Source organism: Aedes albopictus, chromosome 2 (genome assembly GCF_035046485.1).
Source record: "Aedes albopictus strain Foshan chromosome 2, AalbF5, whole genome shotgun sequence".
NCBI lineage: Eukaryota > Metazoa > Arthropoda > Insecta > Diptera > Culicidae > Aedes > Aedes albopictus.
The window spans coordinates 280616373-280641524 of NC_085137.1; the positions used below are offsets into that span (position 1 = coordinate 280616373).

Below are 25152 nucleotides of genomic sequence, written 5' to 3' on the forward strand. Positions count from 1 at the left end.
AAAATTTATTTCAGTGTAGGGAAATTTAATGCAGCGCTAGAGAAATATTTCTTAATTTATCGCCATCATGGTGTCGGAAGGAGTTTTAAGTTGGGAAAGTCACCGTCGACGCTACTGTGCTTGTTTCTTTTTTTTTACACAACGCTGTTCTCTGTGCTAGAAGTTCAAATGCTATTTTGTTGAAATTCAACAAATAGGGATTTTTGTATTATCGATCGTACAAATCTCGTACCAATTTGGTGGTCAAAATATAATATATAGGTATATATAAACAAAACCCGAATTGAAAAAAAAAATCAGGGTCACCTAATTTTCCGGAAAACTCCAGTGCAAAATAAAAATTTTCCACAGATATCATCCATTTTAAAAAATCATAACTCAAGAACGAAGCATAGTACAAACAATGTTTTTGTGAAATCATGAGCAAATTTTCTCAGCAATAAAATAAATACACAAAATGAAAATTGTTTTCCATCAATTGTTCAAATGTTGAGGAAAACCAGTTGAAAAGTCGGACAACTATTTACGAAGTGCGGAAAAAACTAAAAAAAATGTCTTTGAAAGGGAATTTTATAAGCAATATTGTTTGAAATTTTCAAGGTGTGTTTAATTTTCGTTCCTGAGTAATGACCAATTTTGATGAAAATGTCCAGATGAGCCGTTTCCTTTGAAAATCATAACTTAAGACCGAAGCATCATAAACACAATGTTTTTTTTTGTAAAATTATTAGCAAATTTTCACAGTAATACAAAAAAAAAACACAAACTATATTTTTTTCCTCTGTTGAGGAAAACTGATTGGAAGAATCGGAAAAACTATTTACGAAGTCCGGAAAAAAAAATTTAAAAAAAATGGAGAGAATTTTATAAGCTATGTTTTGTCAAATTTTCAAGACGTGATTTTTTTCGTTCCTGAGTAAGTAATGACCAATTTTGGGAAAACTTCCAGTTATTGGTAATTTTCCAACCATCTTGATTACTATTTTCATAAAATTGATTGTTATATGACACATATGGGTGGGCTACATGGTCGTGCGGTTTGAGGCCTCAGTCGTCTAGGCGTTTCGTAGGCCTCGTAGTGTGGGTTCGATTCCCACTTCAATCGGTGAAAACTTTTCGTTAAAACGAAAAATTCTCCACTGGGCCACTGGGTGTTTCGTGTGTTGTCCGTTGTCTCATGTTTGTGATAGTTGAAGACGGTGCAGTGTCTTTGATATAAAAATATAAAAATGAAAAAAAAGGCATCTTGAAAATTTCACAGAATTAAGCTTATAAAATTCCCTTCCAATTTTTTGAGAGTTTCCCGGACTGCAAATAGTTTTCCGACTTTTCCACCCGTTTTTCAACAGTGGAACAATTTTTGGACAATAATTTTCATTTTGTATTTTTTTTTATTGCTGAGGAAATTTGCTTATGATTTTACAACAAAATTTGTCTACGATGCTTCGTTCTTGAGTTATAATTTTTAGGTGGTATCTGTGGAAAATGTTTGTTTCGCACTGGAGTTCTCCGGGAAATTAGGCAACACTGATTTTTTTTCCAATATAGTTTTTATGTAGGCTCAGTGTACCAGTTATGGCTATAGTACCTCAAATTCGCCATAGTTGATTTTCAACTTTTAACGATGCAAATCATCAAGAAAAAATATGTGAACAATAGATCACGTTCATAACAGATGATTGCACTCATTCAAATTTCACATTTTGCTCAAATTATGATAGAAATAAATCATTTTCCTTAAAATTTCGGCTTCCTTGCACCCTATTCCGCCATATTGTACCAGTTATGGCAAATCCCATAAGGAATGCATGTAAATAGTGCGAAGTGGAACCGAAATTAAATAGTATGTCCTTAACTAGTACAGGGTTCCTATCATTGGCACACGCCGTAATAAATAGTAAAAGTGGGTTTGACTCAGATTTTATATTTTTCCTGTAAAGTATGAAAACAAATCTATCATTTGACATATCGACGACATTCGTCGGTCTTCTTCTTATTTTTGTAGAAGTAGTTTTCCTTAGGTAGTGCGATAACTGGTACAGGCACCCTATATGAGTCCTTACTTGTGAAAAAAATCATCAAATTCTTAGAACCTTCGTACCAATTTGTACGATAACAAAAAAAAATCCCCAAATCCTATTAGCGGAAAGTAACTTTTTTTCTATTTTGCGTCACATGTCTCAATGGATCACTAAAATAACTAAAACGGCCGCTATGAAATGAACAGATAGCGCTACCGTAGCCTCGTGTGTTTGACGTAACTCGACTGCTGTTACTGTGTTACCGTCCATATACGGTGGCGCTTTTGTATTGATGCGGTGAGTAGCGGAAAAGTCGGCTTCAATGATCCATTGAGATGAGTCAATTATAATTATGCAATTTATTTACAAAATATTAGTACCTCGACAGCTTTATTAAAAAAAATAATAATAAAAAATAAATAAAATAAACAAATAAATAAAAGACAGATAGAAAATTTTGAAAATTATTAAAACACTGACCCTCCTTATTACCTGTTGTTAGTGGAATAAAACACAATGACAAAATAACTAAAGCTAGGCAAAAATACTTACGCTACCCTACCAATTGCTATTAGGAAGAATTTAGAATAAACAGGTGAAAAGACGTTTGGCATGCCGATGCGAATAGAGAAAACTGTTGGCTATCGTTGTACCAGCGGCGTGACGCTTTGCGTGACAAAGGTCGCGGACCTGACGACCCGGACGAAAGATAACGATCGGCAGCGTGTTTTATTGTTATTGCTCACAAGCGTCGTGTGGATCTATCTCGTTTGCAACCAACGATTAACGACCCTGCATGCCATAATGGGGAAGTTAGGGAACTCCAACAGGGTGCTGCGCAAAAGGTAAGATACATAATTCCAAAACACATTGTTGCATTCGAACACATACCCTACAACATCGTCATTATTAATAAATATTATTGGCTCATGCTATATCTTACTTTCATTCTTGTAATAAACTAGAAATTAGAATATTAGGCACAGAGAACACAATAAGCCTAGGGTGATTCAAGAAAAACCGGTTTTCTGGCATTACCTTTTTTCAGCTTCAATTTTTCATCAAAGTCACTTGTAGAGTATTTGAAGACGCGTCGTTTTGTGCGCTGAGATGGTCGTTATCTCTTTTGGTTCAATAGATACAGGTGATACAGTGATACGGCACCGATTGATTCCGTTCTTTTTGTTTTTCGTAAGATGAAAATGGGAGCCACATGCTTAATAAAGGAACCAATACCCTATTATAATTATTGAGGGATTTGCACAAGAGTACACGCGGCCTATCGCTTCCGATAAGTTCAGCCGCGGTTTTCAATCGCTATTTACTTCATCCTTATGGGGAATAACATTGCGTGTTTCCTACGAGGCATCTGTTCCTTTCGAAAGCGATAGACCGCGTGAACTTTTGTGCAAAGTCCCCAAATTTTTTTTTTTCAAGAAATTCGGCATTTTTGAATGGTAACGACACTTAAGGACCCATTCGGTCGCAAAATGATAACTGCTATCATTAAAACGATTTGTCCTATCATCGACGTATAGTCCAGTTTATAATAGCACGAATAATAACTAAATCATATGCTTTACAATTGATGTATGATACCGTTTTATTCGGGTCGTGTTCAATAAACTGAATTAAATGAAATTATTTTGAACATTCGTGACTACACATACATTGAACTTTGAAAAACGTTCGACTTAACTGAAGTACACAGATACAAAAAATGAAGTTTAAACATCATGTAAACTTCATTCTGCCATGGATAAATACTTCATGCTATGATTATTTACATGATCATTTATATCATGTAAATTTGTGTTATATGTCATGTAATCATTCTTAGTCGTGACATATAATAGAAGTTTACATGATATTCCGTGACATTTTCATGATATATCATGTAAACTTCTGTAATATCTCACGCTCCAATGGTGTGCATTATATGTCACAAAATTTTACACTCTTTCTTCGATCTGTGTAGATATAAAAATCACACAAAAAACGTTCGTGCTGTGATCACCAGCGTAGGCCGCCTTTTTTTTTTTTCTTACTCACTCTCCTAAACAAACACGAGAAAGAGAATGGCACTTGCCCTCTGTTTCATCCGTTTCATCCCGCTTTTTCTCGTGTTTGTCAAGGACAATAAGTGAGAAAACAAAAGAAAAAGCTACGCTAGTGACTGTGACAAAAACGGTTTTCAGTGCACTCCTTAGAAATTACCCTGAACCATAATAAGCTTGTGCTTTTTTCATATCATATCATATCGACCGTATTCTATTATTAACTTGATGATTTTGTGGCTATATCGGTCTCTTTCTACTCATAGTATGAGTAGAAAGAGACCGATATAGCCACAAAATCATCAAATGTGCCTTTTTCGACAGTTTTGTTCACTTCGTCATGGGGTATGTTTTCTAAAACCTGGTGAACTTAAAAGTTCGCCTCAAACTTGCCATACCAATTTGAATTATACGCTAAAGTTGCTAAAAACCATTCGCCGTGAAGAATAAAACACAAATCATCCTTACAACCATTTCATAGAAAATCGATATAGAGTGCAACACCGATTGTCAAGAAACTTGGTGGATTCGTAGTTCAATCATATCTCAAAAACTAACTACATATCTGATTGTTTGATTTGTTACGCTAAATTTCCTTAACACATAATATGAATATTATTCTGATAGAAATATGCCCCTTTGGTCCCGAGACCATGAAAACATGAAAATCCAATGTATTTGCATATTTTTTTGCACCTTTGCGCTATTCAATTTTATTTTGATTGGACACTTGGTTTCCGAGATATCATTCGTAGAGTACTTGAGAGTACAGCGACCGTTCGCTCGTTGCAACATGTTTACATTGCAACGATCGAATGCCATTCGCTAATTGCAACGACACTTTGACACTAAAGTGCATCGAAATGCATTGACAGAACAAATTTGACATTTGGTTGCTTTTTAATTGCAAAAACTTGTCAAATTTTGCAATTAGCAGACTTGCAATAAAAAACCGTTGCAACGAGCGAACGGACGCTGTACTACAAAATAGATTTTTGAGAGATTTTTGCCAAAGTGTATCTTTATCAATTTCTCAGCCATTCCTCAACCGATTTGAACTCTATTAGTTCTAAATGAAAGCTGCAACATCCTAGTAGATCGCATTCAAATTTCATTTCGATTGGACATTTGATTACCAAGATATCTTTCGAAGTAATAAGAGTAACACAACCCATATCAGGTTCGATTATAAAGCCGGATCAAATTTAATTGAAAGCTATAGAAACCCAAAGAAAACTAATTGGGACCTCTATCGCTTCTATTTAATGAATGAAAATTCATATGCGGGTGAGCAGATCTTGTCTGTTTCACAGTTGGAAAATGCCTCTGATGAGATTATTGATAAAATAATCTCATCATATCATGCTAGCTGCCCAATCCGACAGAGGTCATCCAACAGGGATGTCCCTTGGTGGAATGATAAGCTGGCAGAACTGAGGAGGAAATCTAGACGGTTGTTCAATAGAGCAAAAGTTACATCTGATTGGGTTCAGTATAAACAAGCCCTTACAGAATACAACAGAGAATTGAGGCTAGCCAAACGGAAGGATTGGAGACGGGTATGTGAAGACATCAATAACGCTCCTACAGCTGCAAGGCTTCATAAAGTCCTTTCGAAAGACCATTCAAATGGTCTTGGCAGTCTTAAAAAGAAAGATGGCAGTTACTGTTGACTCTTTTGAAACATTGGAAATCATGATGAGAACTCACTTCCCAGGGTCGATTCCTTGTTCGGATGAAGAACAGGACTCAGATAAGGTAAGACATGCATGGTCGACCAATGCCTATCAAAAAGCTTGTGAAATCTTCACGCCGTCGAGGATCGAATGGGCACTGAGTTCTTTTCAACCTTTCAAATCTGCCGGGAAAGATGGAATTTTCCCAGCTTTACTTCAACAGGGAAAAGAGGCGCTTTGTCCGCTCTTAACCGAAATATTCAGAGCCAGTATTACGTTAACTCACATACCTAAGGCGTGGCGTAAGGTTCGTGTTGTGTTTATCCCAAAAGCTGGCAAACGGGACAAAACAACTCCAAAAGCCTTCAGACCAATAAGCCTTTCTTGTGTTCTGTTAAAGACTATGGAAAAAATCATGGATGACTTTATTAAGTCAACAAGTTTAGTAGAAATGCCTCTTTGCAAATTTCAATATGCTTATCAATCGGGTAAATCTACGATAACGGCGCTACAGTCGTTAGTTAGCACAGTTGAGAAATCGCTTCAAGCCAAGGAAGTAGCCGTGGTTGCTTTTCTCGACATTGAGGGAGCATTCGAAAATTCATCCTACAGCTCCATGCGTTCAGCAATGGAAGCAAGGGGCTTGGATAAACGCATTATTGAATGGATAATATCTATGCTAGAAGATCGGGAAATTTCTACTGATCTAGGAGGTGCGCAGCTATCTGTTAGATCTATAAAGGGCTGTCCTCAAGGAGGAGTACTATCGCCCTTACTGTGGTCTTTGGTAGTGGACGAACTCCTTAAAAAGCTAATAAATCAAGGTTTTGAGGTGATAGGATACGCAGATGATGTGGCTATTTTGGTACGTGGGAAATATGATACTACGATTTCAAATCGGCTTCAACATGCGCTGAATGTTACTCTCAAATGGTGTAGGAAAGAGGGGTTAAGCGTAAACCCTTCTAAAACTGTTATCGTTCCTTTTACTAGAAGGAAGAAATTACATCTTACCCAACCTTCTTTAGATGGAGTTCAAATTCAGTTCTCGGAAGAAGTTAAACATCTCGGTGTAACTTTGGACAAAAGATTGAATTGAAATTCTCATCTAAACAAGGTATTAACTAAGGGTACAAATGCCCTTTGGGTTTGCAATAAAGCCTTGGGGAAAACCTGGGGGCTGAGACCAAACATGACAAACTGGATTTATGCAGCAATAGTCCGGCCAAAAGTTACATATGCTTCACTTGTATGGTGGCCTAAATCAATCGAGGTAACCGCTCAAAAGAAGCTAAGCAAGCTTCAAAGACTTGCTTGTATATCAATTACAGGGGCAATGAAAAGCACACCATCGGTTGCATTAGATGCCCTTCTCAATATGTTACCATTGCACCAATTTGTTCAACTGCAAGCGGCAAAAAGTGCCCTGCAGTTTCTGCGTCACAACAAACTGCTAGAAGGTGATCTAGTAGGACATTTGAAGATCGTCAAAGACTTCAATTTAAACTCAGATATTAAAACAGTAGAGGATTGGATGATAACGAAGACCAACTATGATGTTCCCTTTAATGTGGTTAAACCAAGCCGCAATATTTGGGATTCTGGTGGGTCAAGCTTACGTCCAGGTTCTATTGTATTTTATACTGATGGGTCTAAGATGGGGGAAAATACTGGTGCTGGAGTTTTTGGCCCAGGTATAAGTAAAGCTATACCAATGGGATGTAGTCCCAGTGTGTTTCAAGCAGAGACTCAAGCCATATTAGAGTGTGCTAATACTTGCCTGAGGAGAAATTACAGATTTGCAAAAATCTGCATCTTCTCAGACAGTCAAGCTGCTCTAAATGCGCTAAGGGCATTCACGTGCCAGTCCAAGCTAGTGTGGGAATGCATTCTTTCTCTGAAGCAGTTGGCCAGTAGGAACGAAGTAACATTATACTGGGTGCCCGGCCATTGCGGAATTCAGGGAAATGAAAACGCCGACAATCTAGCCAGACAGGGTGCAGCATCGAGCTTCGTAGGCCCTGAACCATTCTGTGGAGTTCCTGAGTGTACTCTTAGGACGAAACTAAAAATATGGGAAATGTCTATGGTAGAAACCAATTGGAATGCCACGGATACATCCAGACAAGCAAAAAGATTTATAAGACCTAGTGCAGCAAAAGCCAGGACCATACTAAATTTAAACAAGAGAGACCTGAGGGTAATAACGGGCCTGATGACCGGTCACTGCCCCAGTAGGTACCATCTACACAAGATTGGAAAAATCCAATCATCTGAGTGCCGTTTTTGTCAAGGTGAAAACGAAACCTCTGAACATTTACTCTGCTGCTGTGGAGAGCTATCCAATCAAAGGTTGTCAATATTTGGAAAAGGGTTATTAGAGCCCTTGGAAGTTTGGCAAAGTAATCCTAACAGGGTAATAGACTTTATAAAACGAGTTGTGCCTAGTTGGGATCGAGTGCGATATCAACCAATGTCCATCACAGCTCAATTGTGACAGGATAATCGATTAGCACCAAATTAAATATGGGTCATACCACAATATTCCTAAATAATGGACGCAGTGGTTAAAAGGCTCTACAGATGAGGAAAAAAGAAAAGAAAAAAAAAAACACAACCCAACTTTTTGAGACATGATTGAAAAAGTGTCTCATAACAAATTTCTCAGCCATCTGTAAAGTGCCCCACACAATGCATACGTTTGCGTGTGCGTGACAGTAGTTTGACACATTTCCCATGGCAAAACTGTCAAAAACCGCAAACCTCGACGGAACGGACGCTATGTGCTCCAGGCTTGAAGCGATTTGTGTTCTCTCAGCACTAAAATTGATGTTTTCTTTAACAATACGATCAAAAATATGGTGCCGCGAAATCACCGCGAAACTCGCAATGTTGGCCCGCGAAATTTGAGAAATTTTGCCGCGAATTTCCATTGTCCCTAGTCATTTGTTTAACTTAATTTCTTGAGATTTTTGACAAAGTGTGTCATAAAAAAAATCTCAGTCGTCTATCAACCGATTTTGATTCATTTAGCACCTAATGAAGCCATAAAGCTCTAGTCATAAGCTTCAGATCGTTAGTAAGGCAAGTAACAAACATACTATAACATGTAAATAAATCATGTTTTGGATTTAAGTTGATTTAAATGTCGCCCTATTTTGGAAACCAATTTATTCCCAATATTTTTTGAATGAATAAATGCCATAATAAATATGTTAAATACGAATAATACAGCAGTAATTTTAATTAGTGTAAGAAGGATTCTGTTCACCATAAGTGGATTAAATCAGGTATTTTTCCTAGAAAACAATGCAATTCAATACCTTTCAAACAAAAACAAAGCTAAAAATCGGTCAGCTGGTTCAAAAGTTCAAAATTAACTGTTGCGTTGTTGCTGGATTCGGACGCGATTTTTTCTTGGCTTTCGTTATTGCGTGATAACCGTTGAATTCAAGCCTCCAAAATCGCTAGTTTTTTGGTGAAAAAACGGTTTTTGTAACGCTTAAGCTCAATAACCGCGAACATAATCAATTCGAGCTATATTTTGTTCAGAAAACAGTAATTTTTATTATCGCCATGGACTGTGAGAAGTGTGGTCTACATGTCACAACGAGTAAGCAACCATATATTGTTTGCAATGGATTGTGTAGCCGAACGTATCACGCTAATTGTGTTGGGCTAGACAAAGAACAGCTTGCTGCAGTATCCCCGCCGCATAGAAACAGCTCTTGGATGTGCGACGAATGTATGGACGAGTTTATCAAGTGGAGAGCGGAACGGACAAAAACAGCTAGCTCGATCGTTTCAGAAGCGAAATCTGCATTGCAACTCGATGTCGAAGAATTGTAACGAAAAGTCGACTCAATCATGTCTACGCTAGCGAATAGTTCGTCGAGTACCGTGGAACAACCTCTAGAACGACATTCGACTCCATGCTCATCAACTCATCACGAAGCTCGCACCAGCATGGGCACCGGTGGAACGGTGCTACACAACGGTTCATCGTTGATAACTGAGTATTCGTTTCACTCATCCGACCAAGATGACACCGATGGAAACTTTGCATTACTTTTGACAAATATTGATGGGAGGGCTACGGAAGAACAAGTTCAGCGAATGGTTTCCCGTTGCCTAGGTATAAGTGAAAGTGAATGCAAAAATGTAAGAAAGCTTGTATCGCGTTGGATTGATAGTAGTTTCTTGGACTACGTGTCTTTCAAAGTTATTTTAGACCGTAAATGGAAACCTCTAGCATTCAGATCGTCTACTTGGCCAGAACATATAAAATATCGTGAATTTGTGAGAAAACGTTGTACATGGAAACCAGAGGATTTGTAGTTTAGCAGTTAGCATCGAGTTTTTGTTGTATTTTTGATTGCTTGTGACAATTAACGTTTTAATTGATTCCGTTTGATGTTGCTTTGAATTATAAGTTGTTTGCTATGTTTGCTGTGTTGTTTGCTTTTTGAGGGATGTCGATTTTTAATGTAAAGTGTTGTGTTTATTTATTATGTTGTACATGATGTTTTTAAGTAGTATTAGTATTAATCATTCAATTAGACTGTAAGAGTCCGTTGAATTAATTATGAAATAAAGAAATAAAAGTCATGATTTAAAAAAAAATAGTTTTGAAAAACCTCATATGAAAATGTGTCATTTTAATGACAAAATAAAATAAATACGGGTCTAATTATTTTCGATGAACTATAAACCCACCAAGTTTCACGACAATCGGAGTTGCACTATATCGATTTACCAGGAACTGGATGAATAGCTACAACCTGTGAAAGACGTTTTGAGTGCTTTACAGATGATTAAGTTGAGCTGCACCAAATTCTCATTTGGAGCATAATGTCGTTTGTTTAATTGAATTAAAATCTTATACATACAACCATGTCTCACTGTGTCACTGTGCTGTAACATGAATGCAATGTGCAGTGTTTGATCAATAAAAAATACTTTTCCTTTTTAGGTCCTTATAGTTTATATTTACTTCACTAGGCGTTTGTTTCGCTCCTGAAGTGCCGCGCTTATTTATTGTGCTGTAGTATCAGGTTTTAGATTTGGAATTTTTATCCGTAAAACTAAAAGGTAGAACCGTAGGACGGGGTAGATGACCAGTCAGGATAAGATTAGCCCTGTGTTTCACATTCACAGTTTATACAATAAAAAAGTGAAAAATATCGACAAATTAGAATCATGCACAAAAAAAAAAAACAGCTTATTTTGACTGATTATGTTTATCAGTCAGAATATTGTTGCTAGCATTATAAAATATTAGCCAAACATTTCATCATAATTTATTCGGTTTAAGATTTGGTGTGAGACCAGTTGGGCAGATGATCCTATTTTGCGCATGTTTCGTTATGCTTTAGTCGATTGCCTGATTTTTTGTTCACGCTGTATTCCGTACAAAATACATATATGTATATAGCCGTGTATATTACCAAGTAACCAAAAAATCAAGTGGGTCGAAAATCAACCAACACCTGGACAATTTCCACAAAATTAATCAGTACTCAGAAACGAAAAAAAAACACATCTTGAAAATTTCACAGAATATAGCGTATGTATTTCCCTTCCAAAAGTATTTTTTTGAGAGTTTTTCCGGACTTCCTAAATCAGTGGTGCTCATCCTGCGGCCCGCGGGCCGCATGCGGCCCTCCAAGCTTTAAGATGCGGCCCGCGGAGTACTTTAAGGCGAATCGAAATTTTTGAACGATTATTTGAAATAACTCGTTCAATTTATTAAGAAGTAAAGAAAATGCTGACACAAAATAAATGATAAATAAACAAAAAGAACAATCCGCCAGCTTATAGTTTTTTTATAAGTGGTACGAATCAAATGAAAGTTTGTTTAAAATATAATCTTGAATCATTTAAGAAATAGTTGCAGTTTTTATGCGCAGTCAATGCAACGCTGAGCAAATATTTCACATTTCGCTTTTCCGAGGAGCATAAAAACGCAAAGCACGAAGTTTTTGACAAAATTCTCAACAAATTTCAACTTGGTTGGTTTTCACTGTTTAAATTTCTATTATAAGACTCAAACATTTTTCGAAGCAAAACTTACGAATCCAATTTGAATTGTCCAAGCGAAACTCCTGAACGAACTTAAAGAAAAAAAAAAGCTCAGGTTAGATTCATAAAGCGTCTCCTGTTCCCTTTTGGAGAAACTTTTGGATACATCTTTGGAGAAACTCCAGGAAACATTATTGGAGAAAAAATTTAAGCAACTCTAAGCGAAATATACGGAGAAACTCAAATCATCCTGGAGAAAATAAACCTGAAAAAACTCAATGAGAAAGTTGTGGCGATACTACATGGAAATTATAGAAGCATCTCCTAGAAAAATGTTCTGGTGCAACAGAAATGTCTTAATCAACTTTAGAATAAATTCCTCGAGCAACAAAAAGAGAATTTTCAGGAGTCACTACAAACAAGATTCCAGGACCAACTGCATCAAGACACAAAAGATGCCTAGAACACCTGAGGAAAATATGAACAATAAATTTGCAGCAACTCATGCAGCAACTTCAGAAGATAATGTTGAAGAAACTTCCGGAAACAATTGTTAAAAATCTAATTTTTGAAGAAATTTAGTGATGAAGTATTTCATCAACTTTAGAAGAGACTTATGGAAAGAATTGACTAAAATCTTCAAGAAACTCCTGGAAAATTTTTGGAAAAATTCGGATGCTATTCTAGGAGAAATTCTTGGAAACGATTAAATAGGAATTCCTGAAGTAACTTCAGGGCAGTTCCCAAGGTAAATCTAAGAGGAGTTCTTGGAGGTGTTCCAAGAAAATTCTAGGAAAACTAAAAGAAACTTCAAGAAATTTTTCGAAAACCTTCTGGAGCAACTCCACAAGAAATTTCAGGAGAAAATCCAGCAAACCTTTTTGGAGCAATTCAAAAGAAATTCTTGTAAAAGCTGCTACAAGTTCTTGAAGTGGCTTCAAGGCAATTCTAGGGGTAACTTCAAAATTGTTTGTTTGAATTTCAATGGACCACTAAAATAACTACAACGGCCGCTATGAAATGAACAGATAGCGCCACCGTAGCCTTGTGTGTTTGACGTAACTCGACTGCTGTCACTGTGTTACTGTCCATATACGGTGGCGCTTTTGTTTTGATGCGGTGAGTAGCGGAAAAGTCGACTTCAATGATCCATTCGAATCTCAAACGTTTTTCTCAACCAAACATTTGAATCTAAATTGAACAGTTCAGATTTTCAATAAATATGCTTTAGAATTGTTCTTTTTGTTGTTTTTGTGCATCGATGTTTTATGCGGCCCGCAGGTCGATCACGAATTGCAAATTTGACACGCGGTATCCTCCAGCCTGAGCACCACTGTCCTAAATAGTTTCTCCGACTTTTTCAACCGATTTTCCTCAACTGTGAAAAATTGTGTAGAAAACAATATTCATTTTATATTTTTTTTGTTCAATTGCTGAGCAAATTTGCTTATGATTTCACAAAATAATGTATCTACGATGCTTCGTTCTTGAGTTATGATTTTTTAAAGTAGGTGGTGTCTGTGGAAAAAGTTTGATTTCCACTGGAGTTTTCCGGAAAATTAGGCGTCCCTGATTTTTTTTTCAATTTAGTTTTTGTTTATACACCGTATCCAATAAATTCTCATACAAAAATAAATTCAATCCATTTCACATCTGTAATTAGGATTTTCAAAGTAAATTTATTTATTGAAAGGCCAACTTACCTACACCAAATACAGCATATGTTTCAGAACTAACTGTCCTTTATCCTTCTCTGCTGATCGCTTATGTATTCGCGACTACGAAGTTGCAGAATGTGCGTGAAGGTTTACGTGAGAAAAAACGAGAGGGAAATATTTTTTGCTTTTTTTTCACGCACATTCTGACAGTTCCTTACGAGGTTTTTCATTAGAGCGACAAAGAGTTGGAATCTCTTTTACCTTCGTAGTCGCGAATCGTAAGTCCATTTCAGCTGGCACGTACGCCATTTCATGGGTATTTCGTCGTATTTTAACGAGTAATGGTTTTAAGTTGAAAAAAAAATAGGTTCTTGTCCTCCCCATTGCTAGTAGCAACTATGATCAGAAGAAAAAAAAATATGAGATCCTGTAACATGCGAATGAGACAACAACATTCGTGTTGAAATAGAGCGGCGGTCTCTCTATCGCAATAGCGGTCGTGCGTGCGTGGGACATGCGACCGAGTCGAACGCCCGACACACACTGATGGTCTCATTCGCAAGTTGTGGATGAGCACGTGCTGTGGAGGCAAACAGTCTCGACACTAAAAATTACATGCTCTCACTGTTGTTCGTAGGCACGCTCAGAGATTCTTGGAAGTAGATGGTGAATTGCGAGGAAAGAACGTGGGGTGAAGTGGGCGTTGGATTGAGGTTGGCTTTCTACTTCACAGAGTTACTTGTTCTGTGGCGAAGTTGGTTAACGCGCCCTGTCTAGCGAACTTGAGAAGACGTGGGATCAAATCCCGCCAGAACTACGTGGATTTTTTCGCAATTTTTCCACTCAATTTGTCCATTTTTCAACACATATTGTGCCTATGAACTTCAGACATTACGTATGTCCAAAAAAATTGTTGAAAATTTTTATTATGTTTAATGGGGTTCAGCTGCATACAAAAGTGCTGAAACTACATCTGATGTAGTTTAAAAATAAGTTACATATTGTGGCACAAATTGTGATTACATAAACCATAAATGGAACAATATGCATTATTTTTGAATATCACAACCAAGTGAGTGAGTGGTCGAAACCACTGCAACCCCGTTGGATTTTTTTAATTTTACCGCAATATATTGCTTGTCGAGAGAAATCATCCAACCTGGTGGAGTAAAGAAGACAAAGAAGACCTGTTCCGCAAACGTCAAACCACTGCACACTTTAAAAAGTATGCACACAACCTTGCAACTAACATAAATTGGCGAAAATTTAAATAATGTTTAATGGCGTTTAACTGCATTCAAAGGTGCTGAAACTACACCTAATGAAGTTTAAAAACAATTTATATACATATTGCAGCATTAATTGCGATAACATGAACCGAAAACTAAAAAAACATTATTTTTGAATTTCGTGTGAAGAATTAGCATTAAGTTAAAATTCACAAATAAAAAAAAAAAAAAAAATATATATATTTTTGAATTTTATAGCAACCATCTGAGTGAATGATTCTTAGCGTGCATCGAGCATTTTGACATTTGCGGTAGGACATGCGCTAGTATACATGGAGACCCTGCCGTCAGCAACCTACGGATGCATCTGATAGGGCCTGAAGGGTAGTGATACCCTTCCTTTGCGGGCAGGTCAGATCGGGTTGCATGTGGGCATCAGTTCTTGATGTCCGCTCAGCAGTAGGGCGCGGGCGGGGTTGACTCTGCCCGCCTTCCGAGGACAAAGGGAGTGGCGAGGACCACTCGGGAAACTGGCTAAGCGCCAGCATGCTACCCCCCTCTCTGAAGCAATACCTTCTTGGTGGTTCCGAAGAGACGTTGGGTTTGGCGACCATAGGAATGGTTTAGTGGGTACGAGGAGAGAGTAGTCCTGAATTTTACTTTTGTTGCAGAAGACGGCCTGTCAGACCTACACTACCCTAACCTTCTGTTAGGGTGTCTGTTGAGCAGATTATCCCCCTATGGTTTAGAAGGAAAAAAAAATGCGGTAGTATACATTCTTGCCTCACTCCAGCAACGACCCGGATGGGAACGGACAAAACACCGTTGTGCAATACACCCGATTCTTTTTTTGCACGGGTCGTTATTTTTCTATAACTCCGTCAATTTTGAACCGATTCTCATGAAATTTTGTACACTGATAGGACTAATCATGCCTACAATAATGTGGACAAAATTTCAGAATCGGTTGAAAATTGACAGAGTGCAAAAACCACGCACGGGAAACGGGTGTACTCTGCACGAAAATGCTCTGTACTGTGCTTCAATGAGGCCTTTTGTCCCGACTACGTGAGCGTTTCACTTCCTTCTCGAGAGCCGAATAGCGCTGACGGGCTACGGCTTTGGCTCCTCATGTTTTCGCTCGCTCTATCGCGGCTTTGGCGTTCCTTCGCTCCTCTATCTTCCTCCAGGTATCATCTGTGATCCACTGCTTTCATCGGGTGTGTAGCTCACCGGTGGCGATGGAGGCGTTCTTGATGGCGTTTCATTGATCTTCTACGCTTCCATCTTCTGCAATATTCGCAGCACGGTTCTCTAGCTCCTCGACGAAAGACCTTCTCACCGCAGCGTTTTTCAGTCAGCGTGTGTCGCTGGATCCTGGCAATGCGTAGTCGGATCTCGCCGCTAGTGGGGTGGCAACACTAGCGCGCCAAAAGATCAAACATCGGCGAATTTGCACCGCGATTCGAAATGTGACAGCGCCCCGTATTGGCCACATTGCCAGTTATTACAAAACAACCGTTACAATTCTTTACACAACCACACCTCATGAGCTTGGACGTCTGTTCTCTGTGGTACAAGCTGAGTTAAAAAAATTAAGTCAATTGGTATAATATTGATTGAGATATAGCAAAAAGTGCACAGTTTGCCGGAATGAAACCCCCCCCCCCCTCATTAAAACAAATTTTATTGCGCGTTTTCCACCCCAATGGACCCCTTTCGCAGTTAGTATAAGTGCGGGATCGTGAATAAAACTGCGATTTTGCATCGAATCGTGTCGGTGTTTTCTGTGCACTTATGCATTACAAGGTGCTGAATAAGTGCGCAGAAGACACCAAAACGATTCGATGCAAAATCGCAGTTTTATTCACGATCCCGCACTTATACTAATTGCGAAAGGGATCCAGTGGGGTGGGAAATGCGCAATATATTGAATTTCATTACATTACAAAGCATTACTATACAACAGTTTTAAACACAAGAAATCGCTTTTGGTAATGTTAATCGAAAGCATTGAAATTTTAAAGTGCCCAAAGTAGTTCTAAAAATGATTACATTGGAACTTTGAAGAGTACTAATACAATCTCAATGAGGCCTACATCTATCGATTCCCTCAACATCGTGATGTCACCTGCGGCTAACCCTTGGCATCAGTTTACAAAATACAAATGGACATGAAATAAATATAGGGGCCATTCATAAACCACGTAGACTTTTTGGGGGGGGGGGTCTGGCCAAAGTCTACGCTCCATACAAATTTTTGTATGAACAAAAGTCTACGAGGGGGGAGGGGGGGTCTGAGATGGCCAAAATTTGGTCTACGTGGTTTATGAACGGACCCATAAACGCTCTTTACCTGTGGAATGTGTATCACTGGAAACAAAGCACAAGAATCATTGTTAAGTTATTCCACTGCAACATATTTTATTTACTTGATGTCAATAATTCCATCAGTTGCTAAGGCTTTGTTTCTGACGAAAAATGCTGGCTTCAAAATGTTGTAGTATAGTTTGTATTGTGAATCGATACACACAAGATAAATTCAGTTTGTCTGGATCGATACCAGCGTTATACCTTTTAAGCTTTGCTGATTTGGTAAGTAGATCAATTTTCCATAAAATGTGGTGTACAGTGTGATGTAACTAATTTGTTGGCTGAAACCATTATATGTTTCCGAATAAACACTTTAATGAAAATATATAGGGCAGCAGTGCAAGTGTGATGTTCAGCTGTTCAAGAAACTATTAAAAAATTAAATCAACCTCTTCAATGCTAAAACTAGGTAACTCGTTTTTGAAAGTGCAAAGTAAACTAAAGTAAAATAACTCGCAAAATTGATGCTAATATAAACCATCCAATCCGCGCTACAATAGGCTGTAATTTCCATTCTAAATAGTGCTCCAATCTTTATGAAAGTATATATTTTCAAGTTGATGTATTTTCAGCATCCGCAATAAAATAAATTGTTTATGTTTATCATCCATAACGTGTGTAACCCCTTAATTCCAGATGATCAGCCTGGCTAGTTAGAGGGTCAGCGTTGCTCACTGTTAATCCGATACAGAGCATGTATACCGCATTCCGTAAGAAACTCGGGTTGATTATGGTCCTATTGCCATGGTCATGGTTAGGTATGCGTTTAACGAGGCCCCCATAAATCGATTGAGCGGATTTTTCCAAGCGGAAATGGTCGTTGACCGAAACCGTCGCTCTGCTGAGAAAATGAAGTCTTGTCTGGAACTTCAAACTTTCTTCTGTGATTATATAAACCTACTCATACAGCATGTAAAACAGTTTAGTAAAGAGTGGATGAGCCTATCCAGTATGTACTTCACGCTCTTAGTGGGGGGAGGGGGGTTCTCGAAAGTGTGACAATGCAATGCATTTGATTGACATCAAATAAATAAAATGAAATAAAAATAAATATAGAAAAAGAAAAAAAAAACCTGTACGAAGGGGGAGGCGGGTTTGGTCGAAAATTGTCGAATTTGCCATGACGTACTAAATGGATGAACGCTATACTTAATAGTAGTTTACGCAACAAGGTGCAGAATAAAGATTTTTACAGCATGAGGCTTGTCGAGTTGGATAATTACGACGAGTGCTGTAAAAATCCAGTTCTGCACCGAGTTGCGTACAACGTTTTTTTTTGCAATTTCATAAATTACCGCTTGAGGATAGTTTTTAATAAAATTTTCCATCAAAATGCACACTGATGTTCATAGCCTTGTTTAAGAAAATCTGATCATAGCAAGTAATACTGTGTAGTTGTCACAATTTTTCAAAACTGCGTCCAGAAAGCATCAAGAAGTTGATCAAAACTGAAAACAGTGCTGTAATGGTTCATTACGCAACGCAAATCAGTGCTGTAATGAACCATTACAGCACTGTTTATTTGGTGTGGGAAAGTAGGCCTTTTCCTGTCAAATTTGCGTGAGGGAAAACAGCCTATTACGATGAGAAATTGCAAAAAATATAATGTCATTCTATTGTTCTCTTCTGACAACTGCCAGAAAATAACCGAATTCCATAGGAAGCTAAAGCTTCTTATACTCTTGCAGTGGTAAGCTCTAAACGTGTCGAAATCCATCGATTTTAATATAAAAATCGCTCGTACACCTTGGATAAGATATTGTCGCGCTTATCTTTTATTAGAGTCCTGCGGCGGTCGTACGCTCGCAATGCATACCGCCGCATGACAGTCGCAAGGCAAAACAAAAGAAAAAGTGTTCCCGCCAAAAACAAAAGCACGTGGGTTTCGCGAAGTGACAGATGTTTTTGAATGTATTTGTGACGAACGGCAAGAGTAGCTCAGTGGAATGAGTGTTCTTGCTGTCAAACCCCATATAGTGGAATTATATACTTCTAAATCTGGTGACGCTGTTATGATTAGTGACTGTCGCGCTAATATCAGAAGCCAGAGGCAGATAATCGCCATATTCTGATTTTTCTTGAGAGGCATAATATGTTTGTACATATCTATTTACGAAGGTTTGTTTGATCCTGGGAATCAAATATTATGATAACGTTACTTTGATCCATAATGTGATTCAGAAACTGATCGTAATAGGGTATCACTTTAAGCAAATATGTTTTTTGCTCCGCTCAACGCTCTGGATATAATATATTTAGGGTCTGTTCCAATTGGAGAATTAAAATTATTTTTCATTTAAACTTGACAGTTCGATAATTATTTCCTTATGAGAACTGTCAAGTTTAAGTGTCGAACTGTCAAATGTAAATAAAAATGAATTTTAATTCGCCAATTGGAACAGACCCTAAGCTTAATGTGTCAAAATCATCATTTTAAAACATACATAGATCCTTTAACCGTTATGTTATGTAATGAGTGCTAGGTACCCAAGTACCCTGTCGGCCACATAAGCGTTAAAACCAGGTGTCTTGAAACGCAGAATGGTAATAATGATACTTAAGATGTAGAACATCACGTGGCGTACCTAATGCGAAGTATATGGGGTCGGAACTTTTGTTTTATGTTTCCTCTTTATTTTTGTTGTTATATCGGGACATCCAAGCACATGAAGTGAAGTTGTGTAAAGGATTGCGGTTGTTTTGAAATAACTGACAATGTGGACCTTACGCAGTGCTGTCACATTTAGAATCTCGGTGCAAATTAGCCGATGTTTTATCGACGTCTGTTCTCTGTGGCAGTAATGACATCGGCAGTGATTTTTCCACCTTAAAACTCGTTCCGACACCATGATGGCGTTAACTAAAGAAATATTAAATGTTGGGAACCACTGAGCTGATCAGCAGTCTCTCCCAATAGACCACCTCACGGCGAAATTCTATCTCTTTTGCTCCTTCAGAGAGTTTGAAAACAACAGGACCAGTACCTGTCAAATTTGACAGGTGTTGGTCCTGTTGTTTTCTAATTTCCCGTAGGAGAGAAAGAGAGCGATTTCTTGATGACGTCACCGTGCAATGGGCAATACTGCTCGCTCACCGAAGGCAAAGAGTCTGCCTTTCGGTTGATGTACAAAGCAGTCAATTAGATTTAGAAGTTTTGTAACCGCCGTGCTGTAAACGTGTCGCGTCTTTGTTATGTAGTATTTTAAGTGTAAATAAAGTCTACGTTTTAATGTGTTCTCCAGGACGTAACATTAAATATTCACTAGGCACCTTTAAATTTCCCTACTGAGAGACTGAGCTGTATTTGCTCAAATAACAAGATAAGCATGATTATTTCACTAATTCAGCAACAAAATTTGAGCAACTCGTTGATAATAAGTTTTTTGCAATTTCTCATCACAGAGAAACAGACGTCACACTCTGATCGCTTCCCATCGATCACCTTTTTAACGGTTGCTTCAAATATTCGATAGTAGGTCGATTGACCACTCGCGGCGCTGGCATAGTTTTTGCTCCTGTTTGACATTTGCTCACTACCGCCACCTAGTGATGACCCGGCCAAACACAGTACATTTAGCATTGGGCGATTACGTTTTCGTGACGATGTTTTTTTTAATGAAATTTGTTCTAAGTGTTACGTCTGTTTCTCTGTGGTCTCATCATAATAGGCTGTTTTACCTCACGCAAATCTGACAGGAAAAGGCCTACTTTCCCACACCAAACTAACAGTGCTGTAATGGTTCATAACAGCACTGATTTGCGTTGCGTAATGAACCATTACAGAACTGTTTTCAGTTTTGATCAACTTCTTGATGCTTTCTGCACGCAGTTTTGAAAAATTGTGGCCACTGCACAGTATAACCTGCTATGATCAGATTTTCTTAAACATAACTATGATCATCAGTGTGCAGTTTGATGCAAAAGTTTTGTTAAAACTATACCCAAGCGGTAATATATGAACTTGCAAAAAAAAACGTTGTACGCAACTCGGTGCAGAACTGGATTTTTACAGCACTCGTCGTAATTATCTAACTCGGCAAGCCTCGTTGGATAAATGTACGACTCGTGCTGTAAAAATAATCATTCTGCACCTTGTTGCGTAAACTACTATTACCATTTTCAATTAGAAATGAATTGAACAATAATACAATTATTGTTTCCCTAGTAAATTCAACACATTATGTCGGTGGGACTATATTATGGTGCACACCTGGCGACACTAGCGCCAAATTGCCGCATTGCCAGATATTTCAAAACAACCGTGCAATGGTTTACACAAACGCACTACAGCTTGGACGTCTGTTCTCTGTGTATATACTGCCAACACTAGAAAATTCTAAAGTTCTTGACAGACTTTGTGTTTTCAGTACATAATTTTATTTATCTTCACGCATACAATACTCCCCAAGCTCTCTCGAAATGTCAGGTTCGATTGGCTCCGATCACCCTCCAGACCCACTGTCACTCCAATCAACGGTATATTATAATAGTATATTTGTAACATTTTCCAATATAATAAATTGCAGCTGTAATGACGATTACTTTCTCGATGAAACATCTCTGTCACAACCAAATTTATATCGTGGACTTGATATAGGTAAGATATAAAATATTTTATTGAAATAAAACAAAAAAGGCTTTGGGTCCGTCTATAAACTACGTAGACTCTTAGGGGGAGGAGGGAAATAGACAAAAGTCTACGAGGGGGAGGAGATCTGAGACGAACAAAAATAAGTTTACGTAGTTTTTGGACAACACCTTTAGCAATTCGTCAACCTATTATCAAAAAAGGTTGAAACTTGACGATGTGGAGGTTTCTTGCTTCCGCTGGAAATAGGGTAGGAAAGCGTTGGATTTGTTATTTCCTTTATATTTTAAAAAGTTTCATCATTCATTTTCATTATTTCAGTTGCTGTGATAGATTACCGGCCATACCGAGAACGATTCAATCCATGGTATCCTCATGAGTACATTACTGTCGATGATTTAAACTACTATCGTAAACGTAAACCACCGGATTGTTATGCAGGTAAGTGAAAAGAGATGTGGTTCAAGGACCTGGTACTTATTCAGCTATCCTATCTTTATCTACATGCTCTTCAGAACACTCTGAACATTAAATGTTGTGCCTTATAATCCTTCCATCCTCCGTTTCGCATACTGCTCATCATCATTGCTTACTCGAATAGGGGAACAAAGCCCAAAATGCCAACTTACTTACTTTACTTTCAGTCCTGGGCACCCACGGTGGTGCAGAGGGCCGGAAATGCCAAGATGGGGTAAAATGGCCCAACTCATAAAATCATTCCTGAATGGGACTTGATTATTACTATTGGTGAATGGTGTCAAAATATGTTTGCATTAAACATTCTTCAAGAAGCTACCCAAGTAACCATCATAGCACGAATTGATTGATTGATTGAAAATTTGATAGTTGACCAACTGCCCAACCCAAGTAACCTCGGTGCTGAAGCCTTATTGCATGCGGATATACGGTGTATTTAGAGCAATCATTACTTTGCATGAACACTTAAGGTTGATTTAAAGTGGAAATGGCAATGGACTACCCGCTTTGCGCACAGCCACAGTTAATCAGCAGGAGTAAATCAATTTAATTTTGTATGGCGAAATGCATCTAAACTTGAATTACTTGAAATACAAAGCTTTTCCCGAAAAAATATTTGGTAGGCATAATAGTGGTCACCATTGTGCACAACCACTACCAAATATTTTTTCGAATAATGTGTTCTACTTTGAAGAATTTGCCTTTAGATGGTATTCGCCATACAATATTTTTGCGATTTACTTTTAGCGATTTTTCGCGCATAAAAGCTAGCGCCACATTGATCGATGCGGAGAGTAGGAAAACAGATGTAGTTGATTCATTATGCAACTGATTAAAGATTATACCAGTATAATCGTAATTTGATTCTATAATTGCCCATTTCCACTTTAAATCAACTTTAAGTTTGCATGTAAAGTAATGATTGCTCTAAATACACCCTATATCAGCATGGAATAAGGCTTCAACACCGTGGTTACTTGGGAACCGTGGCGCTCGCATAGTTTTTGTTCGAATTTGACGTTTGCTCACTACCGCCACCTAGTTGGTGGTCGGCCAAACTTAGTCCTTTTAGCATTCGGCGAATATGTTTCCGTGACTACGATTTGAATCGAAAAATGTTCGAAGTGTTACGTCTGTTTGTCTGTGATATGGTGTTTGGTGGCGTTAGTGTTGTGATCGTGTATTGGTTTGCAACCTTACTCATGTTAAGATTCAAATCCTTACACAACTTTCCAAATTAAATTTGTTCTAGCCTGGATGTCTGTTCTCTGTGACTTTACGGTGAACTCTAGCGGTTTTCAATATAAACACTATAGAGATAGATTCCATAGACTCGCGGAGACATGGTTGAGCAAAACGACTTTAGTGTGTTTTGCCGTAAATTTAGAGTGTACCGAGCGAATATGACGTCACGCAATGCATTGTCGCTATAGTCCATTTTACGAGCCGATTTTATGAATGAATTTTGACAGGAGGTAGCGTCCAATAACCCGTGAAAATCAATATCATCATCAACATTGTTGTCACTTCGTAAAAAGGCTCATTGAAATCATGAGGTCATGCTCGTTTGGCTACACGAACTGACAGTTCGTTTGGCTACAGTTGTCTTCGCCTCCGCGAGTCTATGGAATCTATAGTGTCTATACCCAAGTAACCATTAAGCCGTAAAAATGGCATTAAGTCGGCTCTATAGTCGAATGTAGAACCTGGCTAACAGAGCTAATTGGTTCTATATCCTCTTATAGAGCTGCTCAAAAGCCACTTTTGGCGAATTATTCGGCTGATATACGGCCAACTTTAAAATATCGTACCAAGTCTCTGGAGCGAAAGTTGTCAAAAGTGAGACAAAGAAAAAAGAAAAAAAAAATGTTTATCTCCTGTTCTTTTCTAACTTCCTTCGCTTCCATTGAAGTTGCTTTTTTGCTACTTCATCCAGATTCTAACTGTTGTCCTCCGAGTTCCTGATCAAGTCCAAGTCCGTTGCCTTTCTCATCTGCTCCACCAATGCACCATGGGAATGGTGTGATCAAACTAGTATTTAAACCATGAAAAATAAAATAGTTTGGGCATTTCGAGGGTTGAAAATGATATGGGATGAGGATGATTCAGTGGTAAGGTTGGTGGTAACGAACGCAGGAATTGATGCAGGAGAAGCAATGTTTATATAAATGGTCGGGAAACGTTTCACAAGAAGAGGGAAACGAGCTGGAGTTTGTCTTGATTGAAAAAAATGGAATAATCAAGATAACCAAATTCCATTATCTATTTAACAACACTATTCCGATAAATATGCCAAAAATAATCCCGTTTCGTCAATCCCGTCCGACATGGATGTTTAAAATGTATTGATAATGACCGACTCGAGTCTGTTTTGGTCGAAATCTATTTTGATTGATATAAACGTCATGTGCTCCAAGCCCTGTGACAGCACTGACAAACTTCTTTACAGCTTGTAGGCTTTATATAGGCTTACAGGGCTTAATTTAGTTCTTACTGGTTATAGTGCCTATAAGCATTAGGAATGCTTATATAGAGCTACTTAGCACTGAAAAGCTGTTTAATGGCCGTTATAATGCTCAGAACAGTGCTTAGTGGTTACCTGGGTAGTTTTCAACACTTCTGGTTCGACTCCCGACTAACTTAATCCCCGTTTGAACCACCGATCGACGACTTTCTTCAGCAAAACCGTTTTAGAGATGACCTTTTGTCTCTTCTGTTGACTGGTATCACATGCCAATAATGATTGTAGTATCTAAGTAATCCATGACACTGAATAGATGACAGTATCACGGCATAAATATCACAAGGCAGTCTAGTAACCTATGTAAACATCATTTTTGGATGTAAACATGTGACGTCGTTCTTATCGTTTTACGTTGATCAAATTGGTGAGGAGTACTAGATCATTGTGTAAACGCCTATGGACGATTTGAATGGACTACCCGCTTTGCGCGCAGCCACAGTTGATCAGCAGGAGTAAATAAATTTAATTTTGTATGGCGAAATGCATCTAAACTTGAATTACTTGAAATACAAAGCTTTTCCCGAAAAA

General features: G+C 38.1%; 1 protein-coding gene across 2 annotated transcripts in view; it reads left to right on the forward strand.

Moving 5' to 3' along the window:
* The first annotated feature begins 266 nt into the window (after positions 1 to 266).
* The window catches only part of LOC109415008 (uncharacterized), a 49650-nt gene continuing 24764 nt past the window's right edge, over positions 267 to 25152 (forward strand). Inside the window, exons 1-3 of one of the 2 annotated variants that reach the window (XM_029873129.2) lie at positions 267 to 2866; positions 21562 to 21632; positions 21945 to 22064. In XM_029873129.2, the coding sequence (XP_029728989.1) occupies positions 2634 to 2866; positions 21562 to 21632; positions 21945 to 22064 (424 nt within the window). In that variant the 5' untranslated portion in view covers positions 267 to 2633. The remainder of the gene's footprint in view (positions 2867 to 21561; positions 21633 to 21944; positions 22065 to 25152) is intronic. The other variant, XM_019688876.3, reaches the window with a different exon arrangement.